Source organism: Marmota flaviventris, chromosome X (assembly GCF_047511675.1).
Source record: "Marmota flaviventris isolate mMarFla1 chromosome X, mMarFla1.hap1, whole genome shotgun sequence".
Classification (NCBI taxonomy): Eukaryota; Metazoa; Chordata; class Mammalia; order Rodentia; family Sciuridae; genus Marmota; species Marmota flaviventris.
The window spans coordinates 93,084,774-93,106,412 of NC_092518.1; the positions used below are offsets into that span (position 1 = coordinate 93,084,774).

General features: G+C 33.4%; 1 protein-coding gene across 2 annotated transcripts in view; it reads left to right on the forward strand.

Annotated features, from left to right (window-relative positions):
- Positions 1-21,639, forward strand: part of Col4a5 (collagen type IV alpha 5 chain) — a 231,282-nt gene that overhangs the window by 119,923 nt on the left and 89,720 nt on the right. For both annotated transcript variants that reach the window (XM_027932198.3, XM_027932204.3), the window contains exons 8-21: positions 92-118; positions 1,857-1,937; positions 3,541-3,603; positions 5,837-5,872; positions 5,960-6,001; positions 6,171-6,263; positions 7,683-7,736; positions 7,830-7,886; positions 8,146-8,190; positions 10,057-10,110; positions 11,807-11,848; positions 13,817-13,949; positions 18,529-18,702; positions 19,046-19,129. In XM_027932198.3, coding sequence (XP_027787999.1) covers positions 92-118; positions 1,857-1,937; positions 3,541-3,603; positions 5,837-5,872; positions 5,960-6,001; positions 6,171-6,263; positions 7,683-7,736; positions 7,830-7,886; positions 8,146-8,190; positions 10,057-10,110; positions 11,807-11,848; positions 13,817-13,949; positions 18,529-18,702; positions 19,046-19,129 — 985 coding nt within the window. The remainder of the gene's footprint in view (positions 1-91; positions 119-1,856; positions 1,938-3,540; positions 3,604-5,836; positions 5,873-5,959; positions 6,002-6,170; positions 6,264-7,682; positions 7,737-7,829; positions 7,887-8,145; positions 8,191-10,056; positions 10,111-11,806; positions 11,849-13,816; positions 13,950-18,528; positions 18,703-19,045; positions 19,130-21,639) is intronic.

Here is a 21,639-nt window from a genome sequence, read left to right on the forward strand (position 1 = left end):
TAGTTCATATTCTATTTAGAAACCATTGTGTTCTTTTCACTATTCTCTTCTTATATATATATATTACATTTTTTTTTCTTTTTATCAATAGGGGCCTCCTGGGATCCCGGGTATGAAGGTAAGCATCTCATGCTGAAAAGGTAAATGTTTTGAATAAAATACTTGGAAAGTTTGCAACTTCAATGGGATAATGATTCGGACTTGTCTCAAAAAAAAATGGATGCTTCTATAAATTGTGCAAATGTACACATAGAAGCTCTCCTTAACTAGCCCCCTCTTCTGGTTTTAAGTATATTCTTTCTGCTGATGTACTAGAAAAAGTATATATCACACTTCTTTGTTTTCTGATATCGTTAATCCTTATCACATTTTACTTTGATGCAGTTAACAGTCTGCTTTCTATAGAAGTACTCTTCTTCCCTGAGTTCTGTGGCACTCTACTATCCCTCATTTTTCTTTTTCATCACTGATTACTTTGCAGTGTTCTAGGCAAGTTCATTCTCTTTTCTCCAGCAAGCATGAAGACACAGTTCTGACCCCTTTTGTCTTTTATCAAATATTTTATTAATGATTATTATGTAGTTACTGAATACCCACATTAATTGCTCCAAATTGGACTTTTCAAAATGGACTTTTCAGAAGAAAATAACAAATCTGAGTTGGATGCATGTGTTCAACTGCCTCTCTGACATCTCCACTCAGATATCCCCCAGATTTGTAAATTTATATGTACCAAATTAATCTATACCCCTAAATAAATCTAGTCTTTCTTCTGGCTCCCATGTCTAGAATTAGCATCACTATATGACACTTTTACACAAACTCAAAACCAGAGGTTTACTTTCACAAACCTCTTCATTCCATTTTGTTACCGAATACTATTAAATTTTCCTATAAAAACTATCTTAAATTCATTTACTTTTCTCCATTTCCACTGTCACCCCAATAACCATAAGGGCTTATCTGAACTACTACAATAATCTCTTAACTAGCCCCTTTCTCTCCCCCCCCCGCCTTGCTGTTATCCCTCATATCTAAGCCTGATTTATTCTCAAGCAACCAAGAATAATCATATATAATGTAAATCAATAATTTAATCTCCCTGATTATAAACCTTCAAGGGTTTCCCACTGTGTTTCTAAAATACAGTCCACATTCTTTTCCTTGGCTTCTAAAACCTGTATATTCTAGTCTCTGCCTCATTTATAGCCTTATCTTAAACCACCTTTTCATTGGCTCACTGATCACACTGATCTTCAGTTATTTGAACATGCAGAATTCTTTGCCTTTGGAGTGTTTTGTACTTACTATTTGCTTTTTCCCCCATATTTATCTCATTCACTCCTTTTTATTTTTCAGACCTCAATCCAAATGTTACCTCTAAAGATTGCCCATATTTGACTACCGAAACTAATTTTCTTCACTATTACTTTATCACTCAGTGTACCATGTCATTTTTTCATAGCCCTTGACAGAACATTATCCTCTTATTTGTTCACGTGTTTTGTCTGCATTTCCTCTTTTTATTGTTAAATCCATGAGAACAGAGTTCTTGATTATTTTATTCATTACTGAATATCCAAAGGCTAATAATTCTTGGCAAATACTTAATATTTAATAATTATTTTAAATTAATGAATAACAGAACTTACCACAAGCACTAAATAATTGTATGTTATACTTCTTTATATGCTGGCCACTTAACTCATTTTCCTTTAACTAGTTATTTGTTCATTAAACTATTGAGATGGCTTGATCTTTCACTAAGGTAACAAATAAAATTTTGATCATTATTTGCATTCTTGCCTGTTTTCATGTATAACTGTTAAAGCATCCACTGATGGTTTCTTTTTTAGGGGGAACCAGGTAGTATAATTATGTCATCACTACCAGGACCAAAGGGTAATCCAGGATATCCAGGTCCTCCTGGAATACAAGTAAGCATCCAATGATTTTTCTCCTTTGCTATATGATTAAATCACAGGATCATAGCAACTCTTCAATATTTAGTATCCTCTCTTTTGGCCATAGAAAATGTCATCTGAAGTTTGCTAGATTTCTTATACCTTCTACCTGAAAATAAAAACATTCTGGACAAGGGAGAATTTTAATAAGGTCTGTTTTGTTCTTTTGTCTTTCTAGCCAGTGTCCATGGAAATGTTTGCTTTTGGGAATTGGCAGCAGAAATAAGTTCCTATGTTCTTATTCTTGTGGTATATTGAGCAGTAGGATCCCCTGTAAATGGTCTTATTAAAAATTTTAAAAATTGGCCTCCCATTTAATATATTTAAAAATATAATTTGTAACACTATCAATTATGCATAACATCTGAACATATTTTGATGGTTGAAGGAATACAATTTATGCATGGTAAACATCAAATGTAATCTTTTTCTTCAAATTTTTTTGTAGTTGTAGATGGACAGCATGTCTTTCTTTTATTTGTGTATTTTTTATGTGGTGCTGAGGATTGAACCCAGTGCCTCCCATGTGCTAGGCAAGAGCTCTGCCACTTAGCTACAGCCCCAGCCCTCAAATGTAATCTTAAGAAAAAGATCATGTTAGCTTACAGATAACACCCATAGAGACAGTGATGACTTTTAGGTATTTGTAGAATAGAAGGTCAGTTTCTGAGGGCTTACAGTTCATGAGAATTGATCCCTTTGCCAAAAAATGAAAATCAGAACTTTCTTGTATTTGATTACTGAGATACAGTATAATTGGGGACTTTTTCTTTAGCTTTCTTCTAATTCTTTACCTGACATCATCCATCCATGTTTTCTTCAGGTTACTCAGTCTTCCCCTTTATATATTATTATTATGAATATTTGAAATTGCAACAGAATACATGTGAAATAGATGTCCATAATGAAGCAAAATTATAAAGTGAATACCTATGAACCCAACACCACATTTAAGAACTAGAACAGTACAAATCATTTTGAATCAACTTGGGTATTTCACAATCGCAGCCCTCCACATAAATTTTTATTTGTGAATACACTATAATTCATTTCATTACAGAATAATATAGACTTTATGCCTAGATATAAAATTATAGGTCTCAGCAAAGGCAAATTTTTCATTTTTAAGATGCCAAATTATATTCCAACACTTGTCTCATTCTCTTATCACTATCCCAGTTAATCTCATTTCCCTTTGTCTTCAAATTAATTTGTTTTAAAATTACACTACCTTGAAAACAAAAATCCCCACTAAATGCCTACCTTTTTCACTTGATTTTATGAATTTGTCTTACGTGTTTGCCTACCTTTGTTATCTTGTTCTTAAGCATAAGCTTTCCAAAAAATGTATCCATTCTGTGTCAATTTCTGAGGGCTTGGATTCCGTTAGAGTTACTTAATCCTTTTATATGTATACATTTTAAAAATCTGCTTATAATACTATAGGTTGATAGAATATAGAATTCTGGCAACAAAAGTTTAAATTTCATCCATTTAGTGCTTTGTGAGATACAGTAAAGGGCTGAGTTTTGGAGGTTTTGTTTTTTCATTCTTTTCTTTATTCCCTTTATAACAGGGCCCAGCTGGTCCCATGGGTATACCAGGGCCAATTGGTCCCCCAGGACCACCAGGTTTGATGGTAAACTTCTTCTATAATTTTATTTTTTTCTCCCTTTCTTTCTGACCTTTATTTCACTAATGTTAGTGTTATTTGTAATACATAAAAGTATTCATAACTGTAATTTTGTTATTTTTGGATGATTTTTGTTATGGTGAACAGTATACATTTCAAGTAATAGTTCTCCATCATAGAGACAGAAAAAATGAAGTACATAAAATGAAAAATTTGAGGACTGGGGTTGTAGCTCATTGGTAGAGCGCTTCCCTAGCATGTGTGAGGCACTGGGTTCGATCCTCAGCACCACATAAAAATAAATAAATAAAATAAAGGTATATCAACAACTAAAAAAAACTTTAAAAGATGAAAGATTTGAAATAAAGATTTATCTTTTCTTTTTTTTCAATTCTGAGGATTGAACCCAGTCCCTTGGCCATACTAAGCATGCACTCTACAACTGACTTATAACCCCAACTGAAAAACTAAGTATTTTGCTGGTTGCCTCTTGATAAATCACTGTTGAGGTCAGTTCTGGCCATCTCAGGAAATCTTCTAAGGCAATCTTCACGGAATCCTCTAGGTACTGGATGAAATTTATTTCTTCAAGATTCAATTTTTTGTTTAAGAAAAATAAAAAGAGCTTCACAAAAAAATTTGCCTTAATTTCTTAGGGGGCTGGAAGATACAGTAGGATTGATGAAGGGAACAACCACGCTGCAATGGAATCATAGATTTGTGTACCCTAGTAGAGAGGCAACAACTTCTAAAGACCCTGATTGCACAACCAATCCTCTTATTACCTCTATGGACACTCTTGTTTTCTACCCTAATAAATTCTAAGTACTTTCACCCTTGTAATACTAATATTTCATTTAAGTCATGTTTTGGGCTTAGAGCTTTGCTATTGTCAACTTAAAAGGGCAAGAAAATTGTATTTCAGTCAAAGTAATTTCTCACATGCCATTCTCTCATCTACCATATATTTAAGTGACAGTTTTCATTATATTTTTATAGATTGTACATTTTGGTAACAATTGGTACTCTACTTTTGAATGAAGGAGACAATGTTTGGTAAATACTTAAAAGAACCTACCAGAAATGATTAGGTTTTCTGGTTTCCTGGAACTCCTTGGGAAATGATTAGAAAACCTGTTTGTTAGTTAGTTTGTTTGTTTATTTAGGTGCTGGGGATTGAACCCAGGGCCCCATGCATGCTTGGCAAGCACGCTATGCCTGAGCTACATTCCCAGCCCCATCAGTTTGTTTTAGTTGTAGACCTCCTATGGAGCAAGAGTCCCTGGATCATGGCATTTTTTTCCCTAGTTCTGCTGTTACAACATTAGTATTCCCTGGGTAGGTTGTTAAACTTTGAATTTCCTTGACCCTTATGGACACTTAACCAGTTCACTCCACACTTTTGAATGCTCTTTCAATTAACCCTTATTCTGTAGGCAAAGCAAAATCTCAAAACTGTTGCCAAGATACAATGTGTAAATAAATGCATCCATTGCAAATATGAGGTAATGTACATGTGTAGATAAATACCTATTTAATTTTTCAAACTTTGAAACATTCTCAAAAATGCAAAGCATATTGCATAAAAAGAAAACTGGATTTAAAAAATAAACACATGTTTTTAAGAGCTACAGCTTAACAAGGCTGGCAGTGTAGCTCAGTGGTAGAGCTCTTGCCTAGCATGTGCAAGGCTCTAGGTTCAATCCCCAGTACCAAGAAAAAAAAAAAAAAAAAAGAACTAGATCTCATTTCTTTGTGTTAACTCAATTTACCCATAATTCTGAGAAAAGAAATAGGATACATTTGTTGAAGTTAACTTTTTTGAATTGATTTTTTTGTATGGTGCTGGGGATTGAACCCAGGGCCTTGTGCATATGAAGCAAGCACTCTACCAACTGAGCTATAGCCCCAGCCCTTAAATTGATTTTTGATATTGGTGATACCCTTCTCTTCTACCCATTCTCTCTGCTCCTGCCCACACCCATTGTGTTGCCAGAAATTTCCACCTTTATCTAGTTTCTTTGAATTGATTTAAATGTATGTTGCTGACTACAATGCAATTAGTTTAAAAACACGTTGTTGTTGTTATTTTTGCTGTGCTAGGGATTGCATGCTAGGCAAGTGCTTTACCACTGAGCAACATTCCCAGGCTGTTTTATCCCTCACTCTTTATGAAACAAAATAATTTTTCAATAAACTTATCAATATAATATTTTTATCCTTTCCTGTGTCTTCTTAGGGCCCTCCTGGCCCACCAGGACCACCAGGACCAAAGGTAATATTCTTTTTCTTTACATCTTTTATTTAGTGTGGATTTTTTTTCTTATTGTCAATGAGATTTTAATGAAATCTCTCTCTTCAGGGGAATATGGGCTTAAATTTCCAGGGACCCAAAGGTGAAAAGGTGAGTAAAGAAAGAGTTGGTTATTCAGCCCTAGCTTTCTCTGTTCATAATCACTTGAAATGTCTTTTATGTTCCTTCCCCTGCTTCTTGCAACCAACACAGTTTACATGTTATATATTGTCTGTGGTATATAATGACATAGCACAATCTTATTTTATCTTGTAAACAGGGTGAGCAAGGTCTTCAGGGCCCACCTGGGCCACCTGGGCAGATCAGTGAACAAAAAAGACCAATTGATGTAGAGTTTCAAAAAGGAGATCAGGTGAGTAGGTGAAGAGGAAATCAATAAAAATCTTGTTATATATGTCAATTAATGTGATTCTGGTAATTATTTCACAATATATATGTATATTGTACATCCTAAATATATACAATATTTGACAATTATAGCTAAGTATAGCTGGAAATATTTTTAAAAGCCAAAAAAATTTTGCTACTGAAGTGACATTTCAATAAAATGCTTTATAGGTTGAAATATGGTTATATATGAGGGTATTTTTATAAAACCAAGACTTGGGCTAATTAAAATTTTAAAATAGCTTTTTTGGCATATCATTCCATACCATATAATTTACCAATTTAAAGTATACAATTCATATTATGTATTTGCAGTATAGTGAAACTATTATCACAATTTAGTTTTAGAAATTTCTCCCCCAAAATTCCATATCTATTAGGTGTAACTCCCTATTTATCCACAAACACTTCAATCCTAGGCAACTGCTGTTTATTTCTTGGCTCTGTGGATTTGTCTAATCTCGATATATAGATTGAATCATACAGTCTGTGGTGTTCTGTGTCTGGCTTCCTTCATACAACATAATTTCAGACTGGGGATATGGCTTAGTTGGTAGAGTGCTTGCCTCACATGCCCAAGGCCCTGGGTTAAATCCCCAGCACCACAAAAAGAAAAATGATACAGAGCATAATGTTTAACTACTTCATTCCTTGTATGACTAAATAATATTCTACTGTGTGAATGGTGCATACTTTGCCCATGTATCAGTTGATGTACATTTGGGTTGTCTTTATTTTTAGCTATTTGAATAATTCATGTATAAAATTAGGTCATGGTGGGGTAGATTGCATTGTCTTAGATGACTGTATTTTCTAGATTTCAGTGATAATTCGAGAAATATGAGGTTGCTCAAAATGCCTTTCTTATATTTAGAAATTGTTACCTGATACCTCTACTGGAGTAGATGAAGGGATCAAACACATTTCTATTTCTTACTGGTCCATCTTTATAAACACACAGTTTGTGGAATTTTGTTTCACTCAAATCTAATGAAGAGAGTTAAGAATAAAAGAAAAATTATATCAAAACTCTGTCATCAATATGGGCCATTTAATTCTCTGCCAAAATGTATGTGTGTTTTCCAGATCTCATATTTAGGCATTTCTCTTATTTATAAAAATATTTTATAAGGTTAAAAATCATTAATATTTTTATTTAAGTGTTGTCTTGTTTTGCCTCAAAACTACAAATTAGTGTGGTAAGTGAGCAAAGATGGATCTAGTTTCATTTGCCTACCAAATTTCAAATTCAAATTAGAAACATTCTATTATCTTTGGTTATACTATATTCAGTTGTTAAAAATGTTTCTGGCTACCTCTAGTAGTTAGTGATAGCCCATATTCTAATTTTAACATTGCTTTTCTTTCTCCCACAACCATATAGGGACTTCCTGGTGACAGAGGGCCTCCTGGTCCTCCAGGGATACGTGGTCCTCCAGTAAGTAACCAAAAGCACATTAGCATCATTTAATTTAAATTGATATTGAACACAGTATCCCATGAACCAATATAAAACTACTTTTGTGTATAGGGTCCTCCAGGTGGTGTGAAAGGTGAAAAGGGTGAGCCAGGAGAGCCAGGAAAAAGAGTGAGTGTTATCAGTACTAATACTCTTTGAAGAAAATTCTAAATGTGTGCATTCCTCTGTGTGTGTATGTATTATTCTTTCTTCCTACATCCTTCTTTCATTGCCTGAGAACAATCATTCTTTGTATACTTATTATGATATTGAAGTCAAAAAGTCTATTTAACATATTCCAAGGTAGTAATAAAGCTTATTATATTATTTAGCCTTATACATTCTAACTAATAAATTTATGTTCTCCATCATTTCTTTGACCCTATAGGGTAAACCAGGCAAAGATGGAGAGAATGGCCAACCAGGAATTCCAGTGAGTATCTAAAGTCCTCTGCCCCCAAAAAACTAGTAGTCTTAGGTGGTGGTAGAAAAGAAATATGACAAGGAGTTTAGAGTTTGGAAATATTTTAAATTAATGGATATTATCCTGTTTGTCTTTTGGATATGAATTTGAGATACTTCTATATTAAAGTCAGATTTATTGAGATATAATTTATATACAAGAAAACAAATCATATTTAGCATAGAGTTCTGTGTTTTAATAAACATATAGTTGTGTAACCAACATCATAATCAAGAACAATTTTATCACCTTCAAAATTTCCCTCATGTTCTTGTATTTATTCCCTCCCTTACTCTCACTCTCTAAGCTCCTGGCAACATCTGATCTGGTTTCCATCCACATAATTTTGCCCATTCTGGAGTTTCATAAAGATGGAGGTATATACTATGTAGCCTTTTTTTATTTGTTCTTTCTAGATATACATGACATTAGAGTGTATCTTGACATATTATACATATATAGAATAAATATAACTTGTTCTTATCAGGATCCTATTATTGTGGTTCTATATAATGTGGAGTTACTCTGGTCACATATTCATATATAAGGATAAAAAAATATGTCCAATTCATTCTACAGACTTTTCTGAACCCTCCTCCCCCTTCCCTTTATTCCCTTTTGTCTACTCCAATGAACTTTTAATCTTCCCCTCCCTTATTGTGGGTTAGCATCCACATATAAAAGAAAACATTCAGCCCTTGGTTTGGGGGGACTGATTTATTTCACTTAGCATGATATTTTCCAATCCCATCCATTTACCAGCAAATGCCATAGTTTCATTCTTTTATGGCTGAGTAATATTCCACTTTGTACATATACCACATTTTCTTTATCATACATTTGTTTAAGGGCACCTAGGTTGATTCTGTAGCTTGCTTATTGTGAGTTGAGCTGCTATACACATTGAAGTGGCTACCTCACTTTAGTATTCCAATTTTAAGTCCTTCAGCTATAGACTGAGGAGTGGGATTACTGGGTCAAATAGTGGTTCCATTCCAATTTCTCTAAGGAATCTCCATACTGTTTTTTAGAGTGGTTGCACCAAGTTGTAGTCCCAGTAGCAATGTATAAGTGAACCTTTTTTCCCACAACCTCGCCAACATTGATTGTTACTTGTATTCTTGATAATTTCCATTCTGATGGGGTGAGATACAATCTCAGTGTAGTTTTGATTTGCATTTCTCTAATTGCTAGAGATGTTGAACATTTTTTCATAATTTTCTGACCATTAATATTTGTTCTGTGAAGTGCTTGTTCAGTTCCTTAGCCTATTTGTTGATTGGGTTATTTGTTTTTTTTTTCCTTTGGTGTAAGGTTATTTTGAGTCCTTTGTATATCTTTGAGATTAATGCTCTGAGGTGCTAGTGGTAAAGATTTTCTACCATTTTGTCTGTGTAGCCTTTTGAATTATAATTCTTTCACATAGAATAATATATTGAACTATGTATTGATAGTTCATTTCTTTTTTTGGCTTAGTAATGGTTGTTTGGATTACTAAGTTTTGGTTAACTATTTAGACATTGAAGGATATTTTGGTTCCTTCTGAGTGTCAGCTATTATGAATGAAACTACTATGAACATTCACATATGTTTTTTTTTGTGTGTGAACATAATATTTTTTAGTATTTTTTTTTTGTGTGTGTGGTGCTGGGGATTGAACCCAGGATCTTGTTCATGCAAGGCAGGCACTCTACCAACTGAGCTATGTCCTCAGCCCAAAATATTATTTTGATGGATCATTTTTGCCAGTGTTCTCATTGCTTCTATGGAGGAGAAGGTTTTTTAGAATTACTTGCTCTGCCATTTTTGCTGATAATATCCCTCTATGTTTTAAAGGGTTTGCCTGGTGATCGTGGTTACCCTGGTGAACCAGGAAGGGATGGTGAAAAGGTAAGAACTGTATTATTTTGAAGAGGGTGGTTTTATTCTAATTCACATAATTCTTTTCTGTTCTAAAGTTGGACTATAAATGAAAAAGTTTTAAATATCTTCTTTTGTATTAAAAATATGCCCTCATTATACATCTTTTGGTGTTGCTTCTTTTTCTTTATACCCCATCCTCTAAATTTCCTTCCATTGCCCTAAATCACAGTCCATGTGGTAGAAACAAATGAAGAATTATTTAACTTTAGCATTCCTATTGCAAAGTCAGTGTTTTTGCTTTGAACATGTATTGGCAAAGCTTTTTTTCTTCCAGAAAGAATATTCATCATTATTTTAGTGAGGTGCTCTGGCTAGAAAGGATTATAGCTATAAGTTTAGAATATCTTCTTTAAATATTTCCATTCTGTATGTAATTATCATCTATAAGTTTATTATTAATTCTTTGTCTTTTCCTTTTCACTAGGCCAAGGCAGCCTGACTGAAGTCATTTATTTAGCTATATATTTTAAATGTAACTTGGTTATATATTTTATATATTTATATATTTTAAATGATACCTGATTTTAAAAAGGTCACAAAATATCCCATATCCTAAGACCTCTGTTAATTGCTCTGTATCAAAACCAGAATGAAAAGCTTTGTTTTTCAAGCAATGAGGTAAAGGTGTTATAAAATGTACCCTCTGGGAACATTCAAGTGGTTTATCTGTAAACTAGATCCAAGTGTTACTTTGGCCTGAAAGATACAGTTAGAATGAAGGGAGGCAGCAACTACTAAGAAAATAGGATTTTTTTTCAAGTGTTAAGTTTAAGTTATTTGACAGAATAATGTCTTATACTAAAATGAGTTTTTATATAAATACAAAGTTTCTGTGAACAAATCTAGATCAAGAACAAAGGTATGGGGTTGTAGCTCAGAAGCAGAGCATTACCTAACATGTGTGAGGCACTGGGTTCAAACCTTATCGCCACACCAAAATAAATACATAAATGGCTTTCTGTTCATCTATAACTACAAAAAATAAATTAAAAAAAAGAATAAAGGTGTGAGAGACATCTATCATTGGGTCTTGGCCAGTAGACCCAAAGTAACAGTTGAATATTGTATTCTCCAGGCTGTTGTAGCTATCAAAGATAAGAATTTTGTCTGAATTTGTCTTTCATTAGCTTTTTAGAGCAAACTCATAAAAGCAATTACAAGTTGTTACCTGTTACTGATGATAATTAAGTCCCCTGCCTCTAAAATATATGTCATGAATTAAAAATGACACTAGATTATGCCCCTGACTGGTTTTGTGGGAAGGAATACAGCTGAATGTAGCAAAAAGTGATAGTTTTAAGTGATTCTTGGGGTACCATTTTTTCATTATCTTATTTATAGAGAATTTGTAGTTTGCTAAAAAATAAAAATCCTGAAACCAAAAAGTGTTACAGCTAGAAGTCTGGTCCAAAACTTCAATTTTCAAATATGTTCCAGAGAGGTTAAATGATCAAGATCATGTAGCTAGTGCATCTGAGACATCATCACTGGTCTTCTTCATCTTATCCCAGTATTGTCTTATTGCATTACATTATGTTTCTCATTTGAAGTATTTTATTATTGATTTGAGTCTTTTATGGAACTTAATTATCTCTTATATTTTTGAGGAAGTTGATACTTTCTTCTGACTTTTACTAACATATTTTACAATTGCATTGAACAGGGCCAAAAAGGTGACATTGGCCCCCCTGGGCCTCCTGGACTTGTAAGTTTTTTAAGTCTTCATTTATCAATTTTAATATTGCATTATTATTTTTGTGCATTAATTATAAACTCCCTACCTTTTCAAGTCATTACCAACTTCTACTGTCTTAGAAATCTGTACATCTAAGAATTTCAGTAGTGTTGATCTCAAGGTCTTTGTACTGTTCTGTCTTTGTATTACTTCTCCAAAGTAAAGGCCCAAAATTATGGCGTTGGATTGTTTTGCATCATGATTGCCAAATCATTTCTCAAGCAACCAGCAGGTGGTGCAAGTGTTGCTTACAAAGGTTCAACCAAAGAAACTCTTGGGTAGGTGAGGATGGTCCTTTCCCCTGCAGAGCTCAGGACAAAGATGGATTCGGTCCTAATAGGTTTTCTCAATTTGTAATTGTCTGATTCACACCTCTTTCTTTCCAGAGTGTGTGCTTTCTAGGGGCTCTTAATAACAAATATAGGAAACTGCTCTATGAAAGAATAATTGGAGGGTTTACAGATTTTCTGTCATGTTTGCAATGACCATGAAATTTAAGTCAGGTTTATTTTTAACCTTATTAAGAAGAAAATATGATTGCTGAGGTTTGACAAATTGGTTTTACTTTTGTTGAAATTTGGTAAGATTTTATAGTTTAGATGACATTGAAGCCCCAATAGTATGATTGCATAAACCTTATTCTATATGTCCAGACACTTTGGTAACATTAAATCTTTTTGTCCATAGTGAATCTCAGATATTAATACTTAGAACTGTACAAAATATAATGAGGATATACCGAAAGACAATTCTCTTAGGTAGTTTTTATTCACCTTTATTTTACAATCAAAGTTTCAGTTCTCTAGGGGGAATTATCCTTTGAAAACAAGATAATAAAATTTTGATGAGTATTAGAAGAAATGGAAATTTTGAGAGTGTGGTCCTATCCAAGTAGTTCCCTTTTCCTTTTGAACCACTGTCCCAATCCTGGGTCCTACAATTTTTGTTCTCCTCTTGTTTTAACATTTTTTATATAGAAGTAAGAGGAAACACCACCGTTTGCTTGTAGGTGTTTATTTGTACTTCAGACTGACAATTTCCTAGATATGAAATTTATTTTCCTTTGTAGGTGTATGAGGTGAATTTTTAAATACTTACCTAGTATGAAATTCTTTAGAATAGACTTAAGTCCTGAGTTCTAAGAAGACAGAGAACAGGTGTGATGAGTTAATTGGGTTGAATCAATACAGTCTTTATGGAATAGAGGAGGTTCTTTTTGTTGTTCTTTGTGGACGCAAGAAAGACATGTGAGTGAGAATAGTGAAAGACAGACGTAAGGCATTACAGATGTTTGGAATGGCATATACAAAGGCATAGATAAGAATGTATAAGTTGCATGAAGAAGTTATAATCAGACTTTATTCTAACAAAAATTCATTGCTAGAAGCAATAGGAGATAAAATAGGTGAGAGAGTTATCATAAGTGAGAAGTGGCTTTACAGAATCTAGGATTGAAAATAGCATCAGATATAGTGAGGAGTAAGCAATTTCGAGTGCTTAAGCAGAGCAGTTAACACAGAAAAATAGGTTTTTGAGGAATTATATCCTAGCAGTAGACATGGATCCAAAGGTTAGCCCAAGTGCTTCTGTTAGTCCAAGTGTGAGTTGAAAATAGTAGCTGTGGCATTTTTAGTAAAGAATTGTTAGGCTTTAGGTGATTGGAATGACTTGAATGTGAATTATAAGAGACAGCAAAGAATTCATCTAGATTTGTCACCCTGGGGTTCAGAAAGGTGGTGACATTGTTACTGGAATTAAACATTTCCTAATCAATTAGATGATAATAATATAGAATGTGCCTCAATCTATATAGAAGTCTTAATGATTTTGCATCTGAACACCTGGTAACAACAAGGCATTATCATATTTAGCTGCTAGATTACTTTCAGGAGAAAAGCCTCTTCCTCTTTGAGTTCCTTTATTTTCTCTCATGATAAGGTAATTCCTAGACCTGAGACTGGTGTGACTATAGGAGAAAAAGGAAACATGGGATTAGCTGGCTTGCCTGGAGAAAAAGGAGAGCGAGGATTTCCTGGAATACAGGGTCCACCTGGCCTTCCTGGACCTCCAGGTAAAATAGACTCTACTCATGTTGTGCTAATTGCATCCTTACTAATCAATCCATGTATATGTTTTATCATACTGGTTCCAGGGTAAGCGTAGCAATAGAAGACATGAGTACTTTTTAATTGACAGATTCTGCCCAACTTGTACTGTAGTGTTTCTCTTTCTTGCCAAATTTTTCACTTGTAATAACACAAAATAAAACAAACAACAAAACAAAACTTACATAATACCCTTTTATCCTAAGAATCCAATTTCTACCTTTTATTATTAATAAATAATACCAAACAGTTCTGTGACTCAAAAGGCAATAGGTGAATTTTCATACTTTTCATACTACTAGGGAAGAAGATGCTGCCCTATAATGCCTAGTTTTTATTCACTTAAAGTTACAGAAATATGTAAGTAGAAATCTCCATTGTGATTTTTCTATTTAATAAAATCTTAGGACTCAATATTGAGGTTTATATCATTCTCTTTGATAATAGCCTATATAGTATAGCACTTCTGATTTGGCCACAGATTAAGCACTGCCCTTGTCTAGCATGTATTTTCAGTGTTCTCTGAAATGGGGTGATAGTTGGTATTTATGTCAAATTTACAAATGCATCTGATATAGTACCTAGCACACATACATATTCAGTAAATTGTGGTTCCTTTCCCTTCAAAAATAATGTTAATGAAATATTATCATGATGAGTGACACCCATTGATCCTTGCAAGAAGAAAGAGAATAAATGTGAGCTTAATTTTGTTCTAAATTTGTACTCTAGATTTCTAATCTCCAGATCGAGGACTAAATATATATCATATCTGAAAAACTGAAATAAGGAAATCTTCCAGGGTGCAGTAAGAGTTAAAGAGTTGAGAAGTATGAAAGAAAAATTGGGGTATAAAATAGAATAGATTTAGAAGCTCCTAAATCAATCATGTGGGAGTTCAAGGAGGAGAGAACAGGAAAAGAGGTAATATTCAAAAACAAATAGTAGCTGAGAACTTACATCTGCTTAAAAAAAAGCACAAAACCAAACCAAAACAAAAAAACCCACAAAGCCTGTGAAAAGGATCATGAAGCACTAAGTAAGTAAAATAATAATACAAAACGCATAACTAGACAAATTATAGGGACATTTCAGTATTTAGGCATTAAAAAAACTAAGAAAAAGGCAAATTACCTACAGAGAGCATTGAGAGTCAGGGGAAGAGATAGGATACCTATGAAGTTTATCACCTCCAGACCTTCTCTGAAATAGTACTGGAGGTTTTATTCTGAGAATAAGGGAAGGAGTTCAGGATGAAGTGGACATGAAAGAAGGATGAAAGAAACAAGGGTTAGAAAAGGTATAAGTAAAGCTTAATAACTCTAAATGAGGCTTTTTTCTGAAAGGCTTTTAGCTTGTTAATTTCTTTTATTTAAATCATTTTGTTGTTGTTTATTTTTTATGTGGTGATGGGGACTGAACCCCAGGGCCTCATGCATGCTAGGCAAGTGCTTTACCATTGAGCTATATAACCATCCCTCTAAATGAGTTTTGATAATTAAAAAATAAAAAAAAAATAGGGGCTGGGGTTGAGGCTCAGTGCTGGAGTGCTTGCCTAGCATGTGTGAGGCCCTGGGTTCAATCCCCATCACCACATAAAAACAAATAAAATAAAGGTATTGTGTCCAACTACAACTAAAAAATAAATTTGAAAAAAAGGTGCTTTAAGTAACAATCTAAAAGTGGAACTGTATATTTCAACATGAGATGTGTAAGTACAGAAGGGATCAGGGAGTCAGAGAGGGTTCTTTGTTGTTTTGTCATGTTAGAAGGAGAAAAATATAGGTATTGTTAACTATAAGTTTTTAGAAAGGTATAGATTTAAAGACATGGGTTAAACATTTAAAAGTAACTACTAGACAATATTAGGAAAAAATGCATAGCTCTATACACCAGTAAAGAAGAAAAGGGATAAAAAACCTCTATGCAGTAGAATTTAGGATTGGGGCAAAACAAAAATAAACCCAGGTAAATAGAAAATAAAATATGAGATGAGTAAAAGAAGTTAAAAATAAATCAGTAATTGAACAAATGTGAAAAGACCAAACACCAATTAAAAGATACTAAAATAAAATTGGGATAAATATCTTTATACTATATATGATAGACATTTCTAAAGCAAAAAAAAAAGAAATTTGAAAATAAAACAGTGGAAAAATCTATTAGATGATATCAAAAAGAAAGCTAGCTTATAAATTTGATAATATGAAATAGAATTCAGCACAAAATACATTAAATGTCAGGTACTTTATATGTATATATAGATAAATTATGCCACTGAGGATATAAAAGTCATGAAACTTTGTGTACTTAATAAATGGCTTTGAATATATAAAGTGAAAACGTATAAACTACAAGGGATAAATGGCAAATCCCCAACATGTCAAGTAGTTAAAAATTAAGGATAAAAATAGTTTGAGAAACACAATCAAGCTATCTATGTGGAAGAGAGAAAAAAATTAAACAGCATGAAATACACATTTATTTTCAAATATACATGAAATATTTACAGAAATTGACTCTATTAGACCAGAAAAAAATCTATTATGTTCAGATTATTCTCTATGATCACAGTAAAATATAGTGATGATATGACAACAAAATCATCAAAGAACATTTTATATTAAAACACAATTACAAATAACTCTAAAGATGAAACAAATGGAAATGACAAACTACAGAATGCAAAGCAACAAGGAAAACACTTCATATCAAAACTCAATGAATATAGCCAAAGCATTACCCTTAATTTATCACAAAGTTAGAAATACTAAAAGTAATTGAAGGGCTGGGGTGTAGCTCAGTGACAGAGTGCTTATCTAGCATGTACAAGGCCCTGGGTTCAATCCCCAGTACCACAAAAGAATGTAAATGAGCTAAGTTGAAAACACAAACACGTGTATAAAAAATGACAGATGCAAGAAAAGTTCAGCGAAACACTTGATAAACAATTTAAAACAATTTTAGTCAGGTATGGAAACTAAAAGATGCTATTGAGAAAAGATTGAAATGAACAAAACTCAGCAACTATAATCAAGATAAAAGTGAGACAAGGGGTGGGGCGAGGTGACACACACCTGTAATCCCAGCAGCTCAGGAGGCTGAGGCAGGAGGATCACAAATTCAAAGCTAGCCTCAGCAGCAGTGAGACCCTAAGCAACTCAGTGAGATCCTGTCTCTAAATAAAATACAAAATAGGGCTGGGGTTGTGGCTCAGTGGTTGAGTGCACCAGACTCCAATCCTTGGTATCTCCCCCCCCAAAAAAGTGAGACAAGGCACAAATAAAATTAGCAAATAAAAAGATATTACCATTATTTAAACTTTAAGCTAAAAGAGAACTAATTATATCTTAATACATTTGGAATTGTAAATGAAAAGTTAGACTTCTTATGGAGTAGAAAAGAAATGATTAATATTGTCCTGAGAAAGTAGGAAATGTAAGTAGATCAATTAAAATAGAAGATTTTGAAATGTTGGTTCTCCACGAAAAAAATATTGATTTTTATGGGTGATTTTGTGGCTTAAGTCTACCCCACTGTCAAGGAACAGATAATTCCCCTATTTTAAACTATTTCAAAACACTAAAAAACTTAATCCAATTTAAAAACATTGATACCAAACCACCAAGGGGATAACACTTCAATTAAGTATAATTCAGCCTTATCTATGAACATAGAATAAATAATCCTAAATAAAATATTATCAAGTCAATTCAGAAGCATATTAAATAATGACATTATAACATTGCTATAAATGACTATATTAACAATAAAAGAGAGTAGGCCAATAAATGTAGAGAAATTCACAGTAGTAATAAAACAAATACATGTATAAAGACAGCAGAAGATATGTAAGAACTCTGTGGGATTTTATAAACTTTATTAAATACAATAAAATTACTAAATATATAAAGATGTACTTCATTGTTACTTTATGTAATAAGTTGGTATTATAAATAATCAATTCTACCAAAAGTCAGTCTTTAAGTTCAAATTATTCACACTTCGAATTCCAGTGGGTTTCTAAAAATAAAAAGTGACAAGGTGATTCCATCATTAATTTAGAGGAACAAATCTGTAAGTGAAGATGATTTTTAAAAAGAACAAAGATATATGTAACTTCCTTACCAGCTTTAAATCCATATAAAGCTATAGTAACTAAAAAGTGTATTAACAGTACAGAAATATTAAATAATGACAGTGGAATTGAAGAATGTGCAGATTGAGAATCATGTTTACATGGGAACTTTGAAATGCCTATTTTATAACTTTCTTTTATTTCTGAGAGTATCAGAGTAGGTAGAAAATTATTACTACTTTCCATAAGTAATAAAGTCACCTTGAATTATTATTTCTTATATTGAAACTTATTTACATTATTTGAACAACCTTTCAAATATTGATTATGATGGAAAAAATAAGAACAAAATAAATCTTATGTTAAAGGAAAATCTAATAATTACTTAATGTCTCATTGAGAACCAAATTAATATCTTTAATGTAAGATCATTTTGATCACTTTATGAGTGCTCTTTCTTATCTTAGGGACTGCAGTTATGGGTCCTCCTGGTCCCCCTGGATTTCCTGGAGAGAGGGGCCAGAAAGGTGATGAAGGTCCACCAGGAATTTCTATTCCGGGATCTCCTGGACTTGATGGACAGCCTGGGGCTCCTGGCCTTCCAGGGCCCCCTGGCCCTCCTGGACCTCACATCCCTCCTAGTAAGCTTTCTTTTTCTCCTGTTATGTTCTATTTTTGTTTTTGTTTATTTCACTTATAAGTGAATCCAGCTAAAGGTTGGCATCATTATTTGCATTCCTGATGTCTAGGAGATTCTATTGAAGATTCTTCTGTTCAGTTTGGGTGATTCTTTGATGTTTAAATTTGCTCTTCAAATGTATCTTCAAATACTATCATCTACAATATTGTGTCTTCCTTTTGGTTGTATTTCTGCAAAGAAATTAATGAAAATAGTTTTTTTTCTAGCCTATTGGGCTTTCATGTAGTCTTCTGAATGTTTCATAACAATTAGCTGCTGTACTATTCTTTCTTTGTCTAATTTAGGTGATGAGATATGTAAAGCAGGCCCTCCAGGCCCACCTGGATTGCCAGGTGATAAAGGACTACCTGGGGAACAAGGAGTGAAAGGTATGATCCCCAAACTTTGTTCATTCCTTCTTTTTTTCATAACATCAGCAAAATCCCCTTATTTTATCTTCCATCCTACCTCAGTGACTCATTCCCTATTCATACACCAAGATCATCTCATGAATAATACTATATACCTACATAATCTTGATTTCATAAATCCAACTTTTGTGATCATTTATTTCCTATCTTTCTAACTCACTATCTTCCTTCATTCCTTTGTTCCTCCATCCCTCCCTCCCTCCTTTCTCTCTACCCACCCCACTTCTTCCTTTCTTTCTCCAGGGATTGAACTCAGGGCCACTCAACCACTTAGCCACATCACCAGCCCTATTTTGTATTTTAGAAACAGGGTCTCACTGAGTTGCTTAGTATCTCACCACTGCTGAGGCTGGCTTTGAACTCGCCATCCTCCTGTCTCAGCCTTGAAGGCTGCTGGGATTACAGGCGTGTGCCACTGTGCCTGGCTCCTAGCTCACTACCTACAACATTACTTCAACACCATTGAGATCCCTTAACTTTTTGGTGTCCTTCCTTTGCTCTTAACTTCATCCCATGATCAGTCATTGGAATCAGTCTTATTCATAAACCTTTGATTCCTTTGTCCTTCCCTAACTTCCTTGTACTTGCTAGGAACTAAAGTGTAGCCTTAGTAGTTTCAAAATTTCTACCTCTTCTGAGCCTGTATCTTCTCTTTTCAAACTCATTATACCTCCTTCCCTATTCTCATTTTAAGATTCTGACCTACCTTCATACTTCAATGACCAATTAAAGTAATAACAACAGTTATTATACATTGCTACCACCACATTTACTTGAATTTGTGCCACTGAACTCTACTTTCTTGCCTATTGCTGTTGCAACTCCCATATAAAGCCAGTTTTTCTATTTGCATAATAGATTGCATTCCCTTTTGTTTCCCCAGGGATTTTGGTCCAGAAATTTTTGCTTCTTCCACATCATCAAATTTTCCCTACTGGATAATTCTTTGCAGCATACAAATATGCTTTTTTATAACCACTGAAAAAATATGTTAATGGTAATCCCACTCCTCCTACAAGCTACTGTTCTATTTTTCTGCTCCCATTTGCAGCAAAACTCCCTAAGAATGTTCTGTTCACTGTTTCTAGATACCCTCCTCCCATTTTCTTTTTTTTCTTATTTTTTTCTTTTAATGGATACTAAAATCATAAAAGTTGTACTAATGTTAATGGTGTGTTATATAATGTCAATACATGATTACATTGTATAATATTTAAATCAAGTTAAACAAAGTTATCTTTTCAACATTTATTATGTTATTGTGGTGAAAACTTTAAAAATCCTTTCTTTTAGCTTTTTCAAATATACAGTACGTAATTGTTATAATAGTTATCTATAGTCGCCACACTGTGTAAAAGTATCTTCAGAGCATCTCACTCCTCTCTGACTGTAACTTAGTACGTATTGATCAACTTCTCACCTTCCCTTCCTACTGTCTATTGTTCTAAGCCTGTGATAACCACCATTCTCCTCTTAACTTTATGAGATCAACTTTTTAAAATTCCACATATGGTGAGATCACATGCTACTTGTCTTTAGGTATCTGCCTTACTTCACTTAGCATGATGATCTCCAGTTCAATATGTGTTGTCACAAATGACAGGATTTTCGGCTTTTTGTGACTGAATAGTATTCTATATGTAAGTGGAATAATATTGTGTACCACATTTACTTATCAATTCATCATTTGATGGTCCCATAGGTTGTTTCCATTCCTTGGTTATTATAAATGGTGCTGCAGTGAACATTGGCATATAGATGATGCTTGTATACACAGATGTCATTTCCTTTGGATGTATACCCAGTAGTAGAATTGCTGCATTATATGGCAGTTCTATTTTTAATTTTTAAATAACCTTCAAACTATTTATTATACTGGCTATACTAATTTACACTCCCACAAACAATGTGCAATATTTTCTCCACATCTTTGCCAGCACTACGTTTGGTCTTTTTGATCTTGGCCTTTCAAAGCTGGGGTGAGGTATTAACTCCTTGTGGTTTTGATTTGCATTTTCCTGATGATCTGTGATGTTGAACATGTTTTCATATACCTGTTGTTCATTTGTATGTTTTTTTTTTTTTGTGAAATGTGTATTTAGATCTGTTACCCATTTTTAAGTCAAGTTATTTGTTTTTTTTCTCTTGAGGTTTTGAAGTTCCTTATATATTCTGGATATAAACCCATTGCTAGACATTTACATTGCAAATATTTCTCCCATTATCTAGGTTGTCTATTTTGTCTCTTGGGTGTTCCCTTTGAGGTACAGAAGCTTTCGAGTTTTGTGTAATATCATTTGTCTATTTTTGCTTTCATTTCCTATGATTTTGGGGTTTTGGCCAAAAAAAAATTCTTGTCATTACAATTTCCTGATACATTTCCTTATGTTTTTTTACTAGTAGCTTTATAGTTTCAGGTCTTACTTTTAAGTTGATCTTTGTAACTAATGAGAGATAGGGGTCTAGCT